The 15,093-nt window shown below is 44.5% G+C and overlaps 1 protein-coding gene across 1 annotated transcript in view; it reads left to right on the forward strand.

Annotated features, from left to right (window-relative positions):
* The window catches only part of ar (androgen receptor), a 132,281-nt gene that overhangs the window by 58,521 nt on the left and 58,667 nt on the right, over nucleotides 1-15,093 (forward strand). Inside the window, 1 exon segment of the mRNA XM_062964036.1 lies at nucleotides 8,612-8,763. Within this exon segment, the coding sequence (XP_062820106.1) occupies nucleotides 8,612-8,763 (152 nt within the window).

Consider the following 15,093-nt stretch of genomic DNA (forward strand, 5'->3'; position numbering starts at 1 on the left):
TGCAAGAAGACAAAAGGAGGGGAGAATAGCCAAGAGGAGACCACGAAAGGCCTTGAAAGCCAATGCTTGATTTGGAAATCTTTGTGTTAAGGACTTCACTGCACGAGTGTTCATGCGCAAGCTTTTGGTTGTTTGACCAAAATGTCATAATAGTATCCCCAGAATAAATATCTTTATATGTAAGAGAAGATTGAAGAGCAACCGTGCATCGCTTCCATCAATCAGCGTTGGTCAAGCAGCCAACGAGAGTCCCAAAGCGAACAATGAGTCATCGGTGAACAATGTTTCCCAAAAGATGGGAAAGCAATGAGAGTGATGGCTTCTGATGGCGATGAAAAGGAACTGGAGATTTGGGGGAGGTCTCTGTGCCAGTTGGACCGCCCGCCTTTTGTTCAGAAATGAATTTGGCTGGATGGCAGCTGGGGATGGAAAGTTAAGGTTGGCCTTGGAAGAAGAAGCCATTTTCCTAAGCCTCTGGAAGGGCGGCCAACATCTGGATTCTTGAAAAGGCTCGAAATACAATCTCAGCATTGGGATGGTGGCCCAAAAGAAGATCCTAGAAGTCCATCTCATGTGGGAGGTTCGGAATTGGATGGAAGACCACCAAGCACTCTGGGCTGGATTTCAGAGAACCGACAATAAAATCCCTCTCTGAGTCTTCTTTCCCGAAGAATAATAGAGTTGGCCATCTAGTCCAACCCTCTTCTGCCATTCAGGAAAAGCACAATCAAAGCACCCCCGACAGATGGCCATCCAGCCCTTGTTTAAACGTTTCTAAGGAAGGAACTTCCACCAGTCCCCGAGGCAGAGAGTTCCTCTGCTGAACAGCTCATACAGTCAGGAAGTTCTTGCTAATGTTCAGGTGGGATCTCATTTTTTGTCATTTGAACCCATTGCCGATTGAGTCCTAGTTCCCAGAAGGGAAGCCAACTCCTTCTTCCTTATGACACCCTTTCACGTGTTTGGACATGTCTCCTCTCAACCTTCTCTTCTGAGGCTAAACACACCAAGCTCTTTAAGGCGCTCCTCAGAGGGATTATTCATGGTCTCCAGACCTTTGGTCATTTGAGTCACTCTCTTCTGTCCACCTTCCAGTTTGTCAGGATCTCTTGTGAACTGTGGGGCCTAGAATGAGACACAATGTGATTCCAGGTAAAGAGGTCTAACCAAAGCAGAATACAAAGGCACCACGACTTCACCATGACTCAGTCTGGACACCATTGGCTTGGCTCTTGTTCAACTTGTCCCGAATCCTCTTGATGGCACCCAAATAGTCACTTCTTTCCAGGATGAAGAGGAGGGACCATTGGGGAGAACTGAACTTTGCGTTCAGTTGCTTAACTAATTACAGATCCACCAAATAGTAGCACTGCCTAGCCCATGTTGACTTGTTTGCTCGCAAGGAGATCATGGCGGACCGTCAAAGGAAGGCCTTGCTGGAATCAAGATCTGTTCCATCCACAGCCTTCCCCGCATCTACAAAACTTGTAACTCTATCGAAAAAAAGAGAGAGATAAGATGAGTCTTGACTTGACTTGTTTTTGAGGAATCCATGCTGACCTTGAGTGACCACACCCTTCCTTTCTAGGTGAAGAAACCCCTACGAAATCCATGTAAGATTGGGACCATCCGTATCCCGTGTTCCTCCAACCAGCGATATCCCAAGCCGGGAAGGAAACACAACTTTCATTGCTCTTATATTGCCTTCCCCCCTTTGAGTTTTTTGTTCTTTCCCGAATCCAAGGGGAAATGTCTTCTTTCTGGAGGGTTTCTTTGGGGCAGGGAGGCGGAACGCTCCACGAATCAGTGAATGGCCAGTCCTTGTAACTTGGCTCCGCTTGAAAAGGACTTCCTCCTCCTCCTCCTCTTCTCGGCATTATTATTGCTCAGCTTGGGGGGGAATAAATAATAGAAGGAGGGAGAGGAGGAGTGGTTGAAATTTCGTCTCATTCAGGGCTGCCCGAAGCCCTCCAATTGCGGAGTGAAAGCCGGCCTGATTGCTCAAGTGAACTCTTGACTCCCCGCAGTGGGGACGGGGATGATGGTGATTACCGGGCTGTGTTTTGGCAGCGGCCTCGTGTGTCTTGGCACCAAAGCGAGGGAGCCTGTCCCTCCTCTTTCTCTCTCTCTCTCTCTCTCTCTTCTTTCCGCCCTTGACCTTCCTCATCTCTCGGCCCACGTCAGCCCTGCACAAGTTGTGTCCGCCTCGCTCGGCCTTATCATCGCTCTTTCCTGGGTTGCCGAGCGAGCTTCAGCCCTGACACTTGGCTTGCATTCTTCGCATTGCGATGCTTGGTCGAGCCAAGCTGCAGAAGTTGAGATCAGGGAGGCTGCTGGGAGAAACCGCCTGCCTTGCCTTGCCTTTCCTTTACCCAAGGCTGATCTGCAAGACTCCGCCATGAAAGCAACAACAACGCATGAAACAAAACAACACACAGTCCCCAAATTCTTTCTTCTTCTTCTTCATTCACGCAGTCGTTTCCGACTCTTCATGTTCTCATGGACCAGTCCGCACCAGAGCTCCCTGTTGGCCATCGCTGGTCCCAGTTCCTTCAAGGTCAACCCAGTCACTTCCATCCATCTTGCCCTTGGTCGGCCTCTCTTCCTTTTTCCTTCTGCTTTTCATCCGTCAACCAATCGTGTGTTGTTTACAATCTCGCGTCTGCAAGTCGCGTCTCAAGCGGCCGCTGCGCAAGTCCTACTTTTCTGGGTTAATACGCTATTTACTGTAAATTGTATTTTTTAATGACTGATAATATTATTTTAGTGTTAGTATTAGTATTTTTAATTTGCAAAGCAGCGAAAATACCGTGATAAATATTTTATATTAGTACTAGCTGTGCCCGGCCACGCATTGCTGTGGCGAAGTCTGGTGGTATGGGAAATAAAGTATTGAGGAATTGGTGGTAGTTAAGGTAAAGGGTCCCCTGGGCTGAGTGGGTTGCTAGGGGACCAAGTGAACAGAGCTTAGCGTTCTAACTGGCAGCAATTGGATAAAAACAATTATTCCTCTCCCTCTAATTAGGACTTTATTTTTCTTTTCTTTTTGTTGTATCAACCTAGAGGCATGGATGAGGGGTTGTGATGTCAATTTTTGAGGTTGTGAGGTGTTTACTTTTGTTGTTTTGTCCGCTGCCGTGATGCCATCACTCTTTTATATATACAGTAGAGTCTCACTTATCCAACATAAACGGGCCGGCAGAACGTTGGATAAGCGAATATGTTGGATAATAAGGAGAGATTAAGGAGAAGCCTATTAAACATCAAATTAGATTATGATTTTACAAATTAAGCACCAAAACATCATGTTATACAACAAGTTTGACAGAAAAAGTAGTTCAATACACAGTAATGCTATGTAGTAATTACTGTATTTACGAATTTATCACCAAAATAACACGATGTATTGAAAACATTGACTACAAAAACGCCTTGGATAATCCAGAACGTTGGATAAGCGAGTGTTGGATAAGTGAGACTCTACTGTATAGATTTATTGAAAAACTGCGAAACAGTGAGTCCGCGAAAAGTAAACCACGAAATAGTGCGGGAACACTATATATATACACACACACACATATACACACACACACACACACACATACATACACACGCATATACAGTAGAATCTCACTTATCCAACCTTTGCTTATCCAACATTCTGTATTATCCAACATAGTTTGCCTTTTGGAAGTCAATGTTTTTGTAGTCAATTTTGCAATACAGTAGAGTCTCGCTTATCCAACGTAAACGGGCCGGCAGAATGTTGGATAAGCAAATATGTTGGATAATAAGGAGGCATTAAGGAAAAGCCTATTAAACATCAAATTAGGTTATGATTTTACAAATTAAGCACCAAAACATCATGTTAGACAACAAATTTGGGAGAAAAAGTAGTTCAATACGCAGTAATGCTATGTAGTAAATTACTGTATTTATGAATTTAGCACCAAAATATCACGATGTATTGAAAACATTGACTACAAAAATGTGTTGGATAATCTAGAACGTTGGATAAGCGAGTGTTAGATAAGTGAGACTCTACTGTACATTGCGAAGTTTTGGTGCTAAATTCATAAATACAGGAATTATTACATAATATTATCATGTATTGAACGGCTTTTTCTGTCCATTTGTTGTAAAACATGTTATTTTGGTGGTTAATTTGTAAAATCATAACATAATTTGACATTTAATGGGCTTTTCCTTAATCACTCCTTATTATCCAACATTTTTGCTTATACAACATTCTGCCAGCCTGTTCTGCCACCGGTGGTCCCGGTGGTGATGGGCACACTGGGTGCCGTCCCAAAAGATCTCAGCCGGCATTTGGAAACAATAGACATTGACAAAATCATGATCTGCCAACTGCAAAAGGCCACCCTGCTGGGATCTGCACGCATCATCCGAAAATACATCACACAGTCCTAGACACTTGGGAAGAGTTCGACTTGTGATTTTGTGATACGAAATCCAGCATGTCCATTTTGTTTGCTGTGTCATACAACGTCGTTGTGTCAATAATAATATCCAACATTTTTGCTTATCCAATGTTCTGCTGGCCTGTTAATGTTGGATAAGTGAGACTCTACTATACGTATATACACACACACATATATGAATTTACACTTGAAAAATGTCCCTGTTCCGACTAGCATACAAACTCAACTTAAGAACAAACCTACAGAAGCTCCCTTGTTTGTAACTTAAGGAACTGCCGTTCAGATCCCTGGGGTGGTGGAAGGAGCTTCAAAACGTCCTTTTGGAGTGGTGGCTTTATGGTGTCCGGCCATTAAAGCCTAATCGGGACCGGCATTATTTCCTTGTGCACGCTCCGTAAAACCAGGCCTTCCGCCCCGGAGTAGATGGTGCATTACTAAGCAGGGAGGACGGCTCATTGATTCCCTCTCACCGGACCTGCTTTGGGAGATGGGTTCAACCCCAGGCTGAGCTGGTTGTGCTTCCAGGGTTGGTGTCCAGATCTGGGCCCGGTGGAGTGGCCGTTGAGCATGTGCAGAGGTCCACACCCTCCTCCCTTGTAAGCTCCCTTTGCCCTGGTCTGACAGTTGACCCCACAGCGAAGGAATCGCAAACACACAGCCAACAAATGCTACGGTCAGCGAAAGACAAGAGGGATCCTCTCTCCTCTGCAGGAGTCTACCGGATCCCATGCAGCTGTGGACAAGTGTACATGGAGACCACCAAACACAGACACCAATCAAGAAACATGAAAGGCACTGCAGACTCACTCAACCAGAGAAATCAGCCATAGCAGAGCTCTTGATGAACCAACCTGGACACCGTATATTATTTGAGAACATAGAAATGCTCAACCACTCCAACAACTATCATGTCAGAATAATAATAATAGTAATAATAACTGTATTTTTATATCCCGCCCCATCTCCCCGGAGGGACTCGGAGGGGCTTACATGGGGCCATGCCCAACAACAATACAATAACGGCAATAAAACAATAAAACAAGATCGGCACTAAAACAATGTCGCATCAATAAAAACATAACATCAATAAACAGTTATAAAAGTCAGCGCACGGCATAAAATGGTTAAAAACAGGGCTAAAAACACGGAGCCGGGCCAAAGGGAAAAACTTCACCCAGAAGCCATTGAAATCCACAAGCATGTGGACAACTTCAACAGAAAGGAGGAAATCATGAAAATGAACACACTCTGGCTACCAGTATTTAAAAAAACTCAAAAATCAGAACAGTAGATGGGAAGCAACAATCTGAGGGCAGAGGAGCCCCAAGGACGGCTAATGACTCTGAACAAAGGATGCCCCCCAGGTAAGAGACAAAACCTTTCCAATGCTAATTAGGGTGATTAACTGAAACATTAATGCTGGTTTCCCAGTGACAAAGGACTCTTGCCACACCCTGGACTTTCCACAGATATATATAAACCTTCCTTGCTTAGTTTCTTCATGCCTCACAACCTCTGAGGATGCCTGCCATAGATGTGGGTGAAACGTCAGGAGAGAATACTTCTGGAACATGGCCACACAGCCCGAAAGACATACAACAACCCCACACCACTAACCGCTTCATCTAACCACAGATGGAAGGGATCAAACATCTCAAACAATGTCTTCTGCTATTTGTTTTTATTTCACCTTCCTGTGGGAAGGTCCTGTCTGCCATGGCTGCTCCAGAAGAGGCTTCAACGGTGACCAGACGGAGCGAAGCCTAAGACTTTCGCAGGTTCCTATGGAGAGAGACGTTCCTTCAGACAACGCTACGTAATTGTAGAACCCATATCCTTGGTTTCAGCAAATATAGATAGATATATATGCCATCACTTCCACAATCCGCCTTGAAATATTATCGTTGGATTATGCGCTGTCTTCACTTCCACCCTTCACCTTGTGCACATGTCATGATCCGTCAGTTAAGAAAACACAATCCTGTGCGAATGGGCGCCCGTCCCAGACCTTCTGGAAAACTGCTTCTGGAGCCGCACAAACAAAGAATTGAGCGCTGACTTTGGAGAAACCTGCCTTTCTCGTAGATCATTAATACTTCGAGCAGGCATGGGCAAACTTCGGCCCTCCAAAACACCTCAAGGACCAATGTTTGCCCATGCCAGATTAAGAGGGAAGGAGACTCCGCCTTGAGAAACACGGCCCTTCGTTGACTTAAGTCAAAATCACAAGCCATGAAAAGCCTGTCGAAAACCAACAGACGGAAGGGAGATTGTGTTGCAAATTTGGGGTGATTGGCTAGATGTTAGCTTCTGAAGGAACCTAACGCCATTCAGTTGACAAACGGCCAAGTTATAGTGGATAATATTTGTCAGCCTTTCTTTAAAAATGTATCCAAGTTGCTTTGCATACTTGCTACTCCCCTGAGAACTGGGTGAAATCGGTATTCTTACAGTCAGAGAATGAACAATATTTGGCACCAAAACTATGCATCATCTAGCCTGTATTTTTCAGATAGTTTCCTCTACTTTGCTCTTGTTGGGGAGATGTTGGGGAGGCCAAAAGTTGTCCTTCCTTCCTTCCACACCTAAATAAAACACTTATAACAATGCAGTAAATAAATATGATAAAACTGAATATATACTGTATATAATCTATATATATAAAAGAGTGATGGCATCACGGCGACCCACAAAACAACAAAACTACAGGCCCCCCAACCTCGAAATTTGACAACACAACCCATCACCCACGCCTCTAGGTTGATCCTCCAACTTGGTCTCCTAGCAACCCAATAAAAAATAATAAAAAACACTAAAAAAACAATAAAATACTATAATAACAGAAAATAACTAAAAATAATACAAGAAAATAATAAAATATAATAAATAAAAATATAACTTACAATAAAATTAATAAAAAATTGCAAATAACGTCAAATAAAAATTACACAACAATTTTTAACCAATACCACCACCACTTTGCCACAGCAACGCGTGGCCGGGCACAGCTAGTTTTTTAGGACTGAAAAAAAACCTCCTTGGCTTATACTCGGGTAAGGGTCCTGGTGGGCTTATATTCAGGTCGGCTTATACTCAAGTATATATGGTATATTTATTATTTTTCTCTATTATTATTGGTATTGTTACATTTATTATTTCACTCTATTATTATTAAAAGGATACATAAGCACATTTACATTGAAGAAGGTGAAAATACAGTAGAGTCACACTTATCCAAGCCTCGCTTATCCAAGGTTCTGGATTATCCAAGCCATTTTTGTAGTCAATGTTTTCAATATATCATGATACTTTGGTGCTAAATTTGTAAATAGAGTAATTACAACATAACATTACTGCGTATTGAACTACTTTTTCTGTCTAATTTGTTGTATAATGTAATGTTTTGGTGCTTAATTTGTAAAATCATAACCTAATTTGATGTTTAATAAGCTTTTCCTTAATCCCTCCTTATTATCCGAGATATTCGCTTATCCAAGGTTCTGCTGGCCCATTTAGCTTGGATAAGTGAGACTCTACTGTAATGATTTAATCAGAGTTGAACAGTCATATCTTAAATTGCAGTTGGATGTAAAGATTCAAAAACATTTAAACTATTGATGCCCCAATTAATGTAATTTTATTGGTATCTCGGCTTATACAGGAGTCAAAGTTTTCCCAGTTTTTTTGTGGTAAAATTAGGTGCCTTGGCTTATATTCGGGTTGGCTTATACTCGATTATATACGGTACATCACGTTACCAAAACAATTCAGGTCTCTGTCCCTAGTTGAAAAGAAGTCAGACCAAGTCTTAGTGATCTCTTCCTCCAAATATTAATAATAACTGTTAATGTTGTTGTTACCTGCCTTTCCTTATGGCTCAAGGGACAGTGCACACCCGGTATGGTGCAGCTCTTCCTAAGTTGTTCCACATTGTTGTTTTCTGCTCAAGCGAATTGTGCACCAAACAAGTCTTGGATTGCAAATTGTCATTGAAAACTCTTCCGGACGCTACTGAATTTTCTGTACTATCTCAGTTCTATGCCTCTGATTCTGTGTTGTCCCTTTGAAGGGTGGCCAAAGCACTGACCGGTGGGTGCCCTAGGGCCCTTGGAGACGGCTCTCCTTTTCTGACGCACCTCCTTGTCTTTCTCTCTCTCTCGCTTCCGAAGGTTGGAGTCGGCGAGGGACCACGTCCTGCCCATCGACTACTACTTCCCGCCCCAGAAGACGTGCTTGATCTGCGGGGACGAAGCTTCGGGGTGCCACTACGGGGCCCTGACCTGCGGGAGCTGCAAGGTCTTCTTCAAAAGAGCCGCCGAAGGTAGACGAGCTTTGCTTGATGCTAGCTGACCATGCCTGGGTTGGGGATTCTGCAATGCCAGTCTGCGCTTGGTTCTGGATCTTATGAACGGTCCCATTAGAAAATGCATAAGGATGTGGGTGAACTACAACTCCCATCATCACCTGTCGTTGCCCCCAAACCAAACCAGTACTTGAAATAGGTCATGATGGGTATATGTGCCATATTTGGCCCAAGTCTATTGTCAGTTGGGTTCAGAAAGTTCTTTGATTGTGGGTGAACTACAACTCCCATCATCACCTGTCGTTGCTCCCAAACCACATCAGTACTTGAAATAGGTAATGATGGGTATATGTGCCACATTTGGTCCAAGTCTATTGTCGGTTGGGTTCAAAATGTTCTTTGATTGTGGGTGAACTACAAATCCCATCATCACCTGTCATTGCCCCTAAACCACACCAGGACTTGAAATAGGTCATGATGGGTATGTGTGCCACATTTGGTCCAAGTTCATTATCGGTTGGGTTAAGAATGCTCTTTGATTGTGGGTGAACTACAACTCCCATCATCATCTGTCGTTGCCCCCAAACCAAACCAGTACTTGAAATAGATCATGATGGATATATGTGCCATATTTGGCCCAAGTCCATTGTCGGTTGGGTTCAGAAAGTTATTTGATTTTGGATGAACTACAGCTCCCATAATCCTGGATCAATTCTCCCCAAACGCCTCCAGTGTTTTCTATGGTCATAATGGGTATGTGTGCTAAGATTTATCCAGATCCATCACCAGTGGGGGTCACAGTGCTCTTTGCATGTGGGTGGACTACAACTCCCATCATCCCCTGTCATTGCATCCTAAACTCCGCCAGCATTTTATGTTGGTTACAGTGCTGTTTCCCAAATTTGGTCCAAATCCATCACTGGTGTGAATCACAATGCTCTGGGTGTGAGAGCCAACCTGGAAAATACAGACATAGACACATAAATATTTTCACTTTTATATAGTTACTGACAGACCCCTGTGTCTGCAAAGGATCCGTCCCTTGCCAGACCATAGTTACCTGAATCGGTGCCATAAAATTGCTTCCCTTTCAGTCCCAGTTTGTCCCAGTCCCGGGGGTGCTTTGAATGCGATTTCCTGCTTCTTAGCAGGGGGTTGGACTAGATGGCCCATGTGGTCTCTTCCAACTCTACTATTCTATGATTCTAGTTTTGCATTGGAAAGCTTAGTGATTCCTAGGGATGTTTCCTCTCTGCAAATAAGTAAACATAGTAATAATGATGATGATGATGGATATGAGTTCTGTGGTCTTTATTTAAATGTGCATGTGTTTGATGGAACCGTCATTGGCAGGTGTTCTTGGACTGCCCATGGTTGTTTGATATGGATCCTTGATGCAGTAAGATATTTTTTATTTTTCATCTAGAAATTACAGGGGAAATTGGCATTCTCATTAGTCTAAATGGTAAGGGAAATGGCTGGCTCCCAATTTGCAAGGGAATTGACAGGCCCGGCGGTTCAAAGCCCATATATTTGCTCAAACAAGTGCCGCTGTAAATCAAAGGGACGGGGCTGGGAATTTGAGAGCACCTCCTCGTAATTTCCCTGTTGACACCCGCATCCACTGGCTTCCTGCGCTAATAAGTCATCTGCTGTATTTTATGGTGTCGTTTAGCAAAGAGGCACTCCGTGGTCCACCAGCCGATGTGCCTGGCATATGGGAGTTGGACGCCTCTCCTGCCTCTCGTATATTTTCTTCCCAATCACCTCGGAGGGTCTCTGAGCCTGGCTTCCCACATCCCTCCCAGCGACATGTGGCTGCATCGTTTCTGTCCGCGGCCCAAATGCTTCTTCTGGAAGGTTCAGGAAGTCTTTCACAGGAGTTCCTAGGAGCCAATATACGCCTTGTGCAGAAAGAGTTGGGGCAATTCTGGACATTCCCACCTTTGCAGAGACCCGTCGTGATGCTATGGTTTGACTCCTGGATTCAAACCAGGTTCGAATCCCTGCTCAGCCATGGAAACACACAAGGAGCGTGTTGGTGTATTTTGTTGTTAGTGTGAAATGTTAAGGCAAATGTTGCTGTTGGATTTTGCATCTGTGTGTTCCGGCAAGCTTTCCAGCAGCACACGAGTTAATTACCAGACATCCCTGATTGACTGCCTGCAGGGCCAATAGGTCAAGTCTTCCGGTTTCAACAGCGTGGACAGAACATTCATCATGGACACTGGAATGTTGTGAGTTGCCAGAGTGTGTGCTGATAGCAGACGCCAAAGAGTGTGGACATGTTTTACCCTTGCGAGGAAGCATGAGTCCAGAGAGCGATGGTGTTTGTTATTGTAGCTGTATATACTTGTAAATAAATAAAGCCTTAGAACCGTTGGGATCAGCAGAATTACGACTGAGGTGTCATTTGTCGGTGCTGCTTTTGCTGGATGCTTAAGCGGTCTGACTGGAGAGGAGAAGGTGAGAGGACCTGTCTCACCAATAAATCAGGGTGTTTTTGAATGAGATTAAACCCCTGTCAGAGTTGGCAAGTCCAACTGTCTCTGCCTCAGAAGAAGGCAATGTTGGCAAACCTCCTCTGAAAGAAAGAGTTGACCCTCAAAGCACAACGGTAGAGTTGCTGAATAGTCAAGTTGGCTTGATGGCACATAATACCCAACTGACAGAAGAATGAGCCAGTAGATGACTTGAGTGTTAGGTAAGGATGTCAGGAAGCTATGGTTCAAATTCCACTCAGCCATGAAAACCCATGGATTGATAATGGACAAGTCATATTCTCCCAGCCTTAGAGGAAAGAAGCAGTGAACTTCCTAGAGGAAACATTACCAAAAAAGGCCCTCAGATGGAGTTGCTGTTCATTGGAATCAACCTTGGAAGAGCAACCACCATCACATAACAGAGTGTAAAGAATATTTGGATATCTTCCCCTCTGAAAAGCTGTCCCATCACCACCTAGGGATGGGGATGGCGTGGCTTCCAGAGGCTGGGCTGCAAATCCTCCTCGATTGTCACCAATGCTAACTAGACCTTGTACCCAACAGCATCAGTCCCATCCATTGCTTGGATTGGACTTTCTTCTAGGAGGAAAAATGAGACTTCTTGGTAAAGTAGTTTCAGATCCTTGGAGAGCACAACCCATCACTTTTCAGAAGAAACCCAGCATGAGCTTTGGTGGAAGGTCTCTAACAAGGGCTCGTGTTTATCCCAACTTGTGGGCCGCTCACTTATGTAGTTTCAGACACATCATTCTTGGACTGTCATCCCATCCGAAGCAGCTCCTAGCAGTAGTATTGCCCACACTGCAGCATTTCATGTTCAAAAAGCTGCCGGCTATCTCTGGATCTTCTGCCAACCTTTTCCCATTTAGCAGCAGTAAGAACCGTAAAACATATGCACAGCGTTGTCTGTCACAAAGAACGTCTGGATTTGTCAGAGGCGTTTTCTGGCCGCGACATCTTCGGATGTAACCATCTCCGTTTTCTTTTCCATCGCAAGCAACAATGCAGCCGTGCTGTGAGCGAGACGGACCTCTGTTTGCAGAGCCGCCATCCAATTTGCACACCTGCATCGATTCGCTGAACTCCAATGTGAAATAGCAGCAGGTGTTCCTAATTGGGTTTGATGGGAACTCGACAGGGACGTTGCTCAAAAGGAAACCGGCAGGGAAACGAGAGAGAACCGTGAGCGTCAGAGAAGGAGGAGTTTGAGTTGACCTGCAACTAAACGAGGTGAAAATTGACACAGGAAGATTGTGTTTGGGCGGTTGTATCTCAAGGTTGCCTCCCAGGTTTTTCGGCCAAGTGTTTCAAATACTTTCCACCCCCTTTGCGTGTTTGCACAGCGAGAGGAGACTGTCCTAGAGACTGATCTCAGAGAAGCAAGTAAGTTGCTCTGCGGGATACGGCAGGAGAAGTACGAGGATTTCAAAACGAGATCATGCCGTATCAACGTAACCTTGATGATGGTCACCATAACTGTGTCTGATAACGTCTCACCAGCACCACTCTTGAACTAAGAACCACCCAACCAAAGGATTTCCAAAGAACTGGAGTTCAGGGTTGTAAAAAATGGCATCTGCGGTGCTTTTCGTAAAACGTCTCCATGCTTCACAATGTGGAAATATTGGGCACAAAAGTCTAGTTTCATCAGCAATTTCTGGCCATGTTTTGCAAAGAGTGAGAAGGTGGAGATTTCCATCTGTGCCAGGATTTAGGTGCATTGCTGCACCCCAAAGCATAATTTGCTGAAACCAATATGTAGCTTTGTGGTTGTCTCTCCATCCACCACTGTTTCCTCTGAGGCTTAATGCAAAAGCCACTGGCTCTGTTCTGGGCTGTGGCTGCATATAAAGCCGAGGAAAAGGGAAGTGGCTTGAGCTGGGTTTGGATGTAGCAGGCAGAGATGTGGCTATATGCACATCATTGAAAGCCATCGGCCTCCTCCCATCCATCCCATATATGTCACTCGATAATTGAATAGCAATTAGCCCCAGTAAAGAGTAATTACGTCTATGCTTTTGATGGACATAACCTAAAGTGATCTCTGACAGTAACTGCAATTTGCAGGATTTTGAGGGCTAGTTAGGGATGTAAAAAAAAGCATGTCTGGTCAGGAGTTGCAAGAGCCTGCAATTTGGTTCTGTATGGTGATTATTCAGGTCTTAGGGCTGCGCAGACTTGCAAAATGGAAACGTGAGTCGGAGGCCAGCCCTTGACTCACCTCATCGCCGTGTTGCCCTTGATTCGCTTCATCATTGAGAGTGCTTTGCAGAACACGCTCAATGGAATATCTCTTTCCAAATTTCTGACAAAATCAGGCAAAGCCCTGAGATAATGCTGCTGTCCTAGCAGGGGTTGAACTGAAAGAATATTCATTGCAAACGGTCCTCGAGTTGAAAATGGGTTTCTCCACAGTTGGTGAGTGACCTCCTTCAGGAAGAATAATAGATCAGACAGAGAAGGAGAAAGAGAGGAAAAGGAGCAGCAGGAGGAGGAGAAAAAGAGGCAGCAAAAGAAAGAGAAGCAGAGAAGGAGGAGAGGCAACAGCAGAATAATAGTTATCTATTGTGCCAGAACTAAGTTGGTATAATGTTAAGGATTCCTCTTCTTCAGAAGAGGAAGGGGAGCAGGAAATTGTTCATGAATCTGAGGGTGAGTTGGAATCTGAGGAGGAGATTTTGCAAGTACCCACATTTCAGGAGAGGCAAAAGGAAACAGAGCAGAGACATCGTTCAGCTAGAAATGCAGCTGAGTAACTGGGAACTGCCCTAGCAGCTGTGAGGAGATTCAGGGCTATAAATCAGAAGCAGGTGCAGCCAGCTCTTGCTGGTAACAAACTGACTCTAATGCCTAAGCCTTCACTCCCCTTGTGCCTGCTTCGAGTCTGCATCTGGGAAACTGCTCCTAAGGATTTATTGCTATTTCTTTGTCTGAAGTAAGACTGCTACTTGATTTGGGAATTGATCAGAGACTTAAGGACTGTGTTTGCCCTAAGACTTCTTTGCTTTCTTTTGCATTATATCACTGAGTGTGCTGTTCTTTATGTTTTGCTGAAGTAAAGCAGTTTTCATTTACTTACCACATTGTTTTAAGGCTGTTCTTGAAAGACAAAACAGGACATATAAATACAGTTTAATGTATTTAAAAACACAGACAAAGTTAAAAACTTGGCATGATACGAAATGTCCTTTGACCAGAAGCTGGCCACTTGGAGTGCCTCTGGTATGGCTCTAAGAAGGTCCTTCATTATGCATGTGGCACAATATGGGCCAGTTATGGAGAGCGGCCTCATGCCTCTTTGAGGAATGGTGTTGTGGTCCCTCCATCGATCGTTGAGACGGCGTGGCAGGCGGCCCCGTTGGAAGGTCTCCTTGATCCATTCCTCGTTCGCAGGTGGAGGAAAGCCAGCCTCAATCACACAAAGCGCTCCTTGTCGGTGTCAGCTGCTGAATGCGTTACTCTGCTGAAAGCCTGTCAAAGGTCTTTCCAAGCAAACAAGCCAGTGACGATCTATGGCTATTCCACCCATCTGATGTGTTTTCCACTCCCTTCGTTTTTTGGCACCAAAACTTCGATGATTGTCACCATTTATCTGGATGTTGCAACTGTGGGCGGGAAGGTTTTTCTTGGCGCCGCTCATCTGCCCAGGACTTGTCATCTGGCAATTTAGGCTGGTTTACTCAGAAGCCAATTGCCTGGGCTGGGATCCGGTCTGCAACATTCACCAATTACTGACCCAGGAGGAGTATTTTAATGGGATACGGTGCAAATGCTTTGGAGCACATGGAGACCCAATGAGGAATGCTTGCATTGCCCATATTACATAGTTATGTAATGCGCCTTC

This window comes from Anolis carolinensis, unplaced genomic scaffold, assembly GCF_035594765.1.
Source record: "Anolis carolinensis isolate JA03-04 unplaced genomic scaffold, rAnoCar3.1.pri scaffold_12, whole genome shotgun sequence".
Lineage (NCBI taxonomy): Eukaryota > Metazoa > Chordata > Lepidosauria > Squamata > Dactyloidae > Anolis > Anolis carolinensis.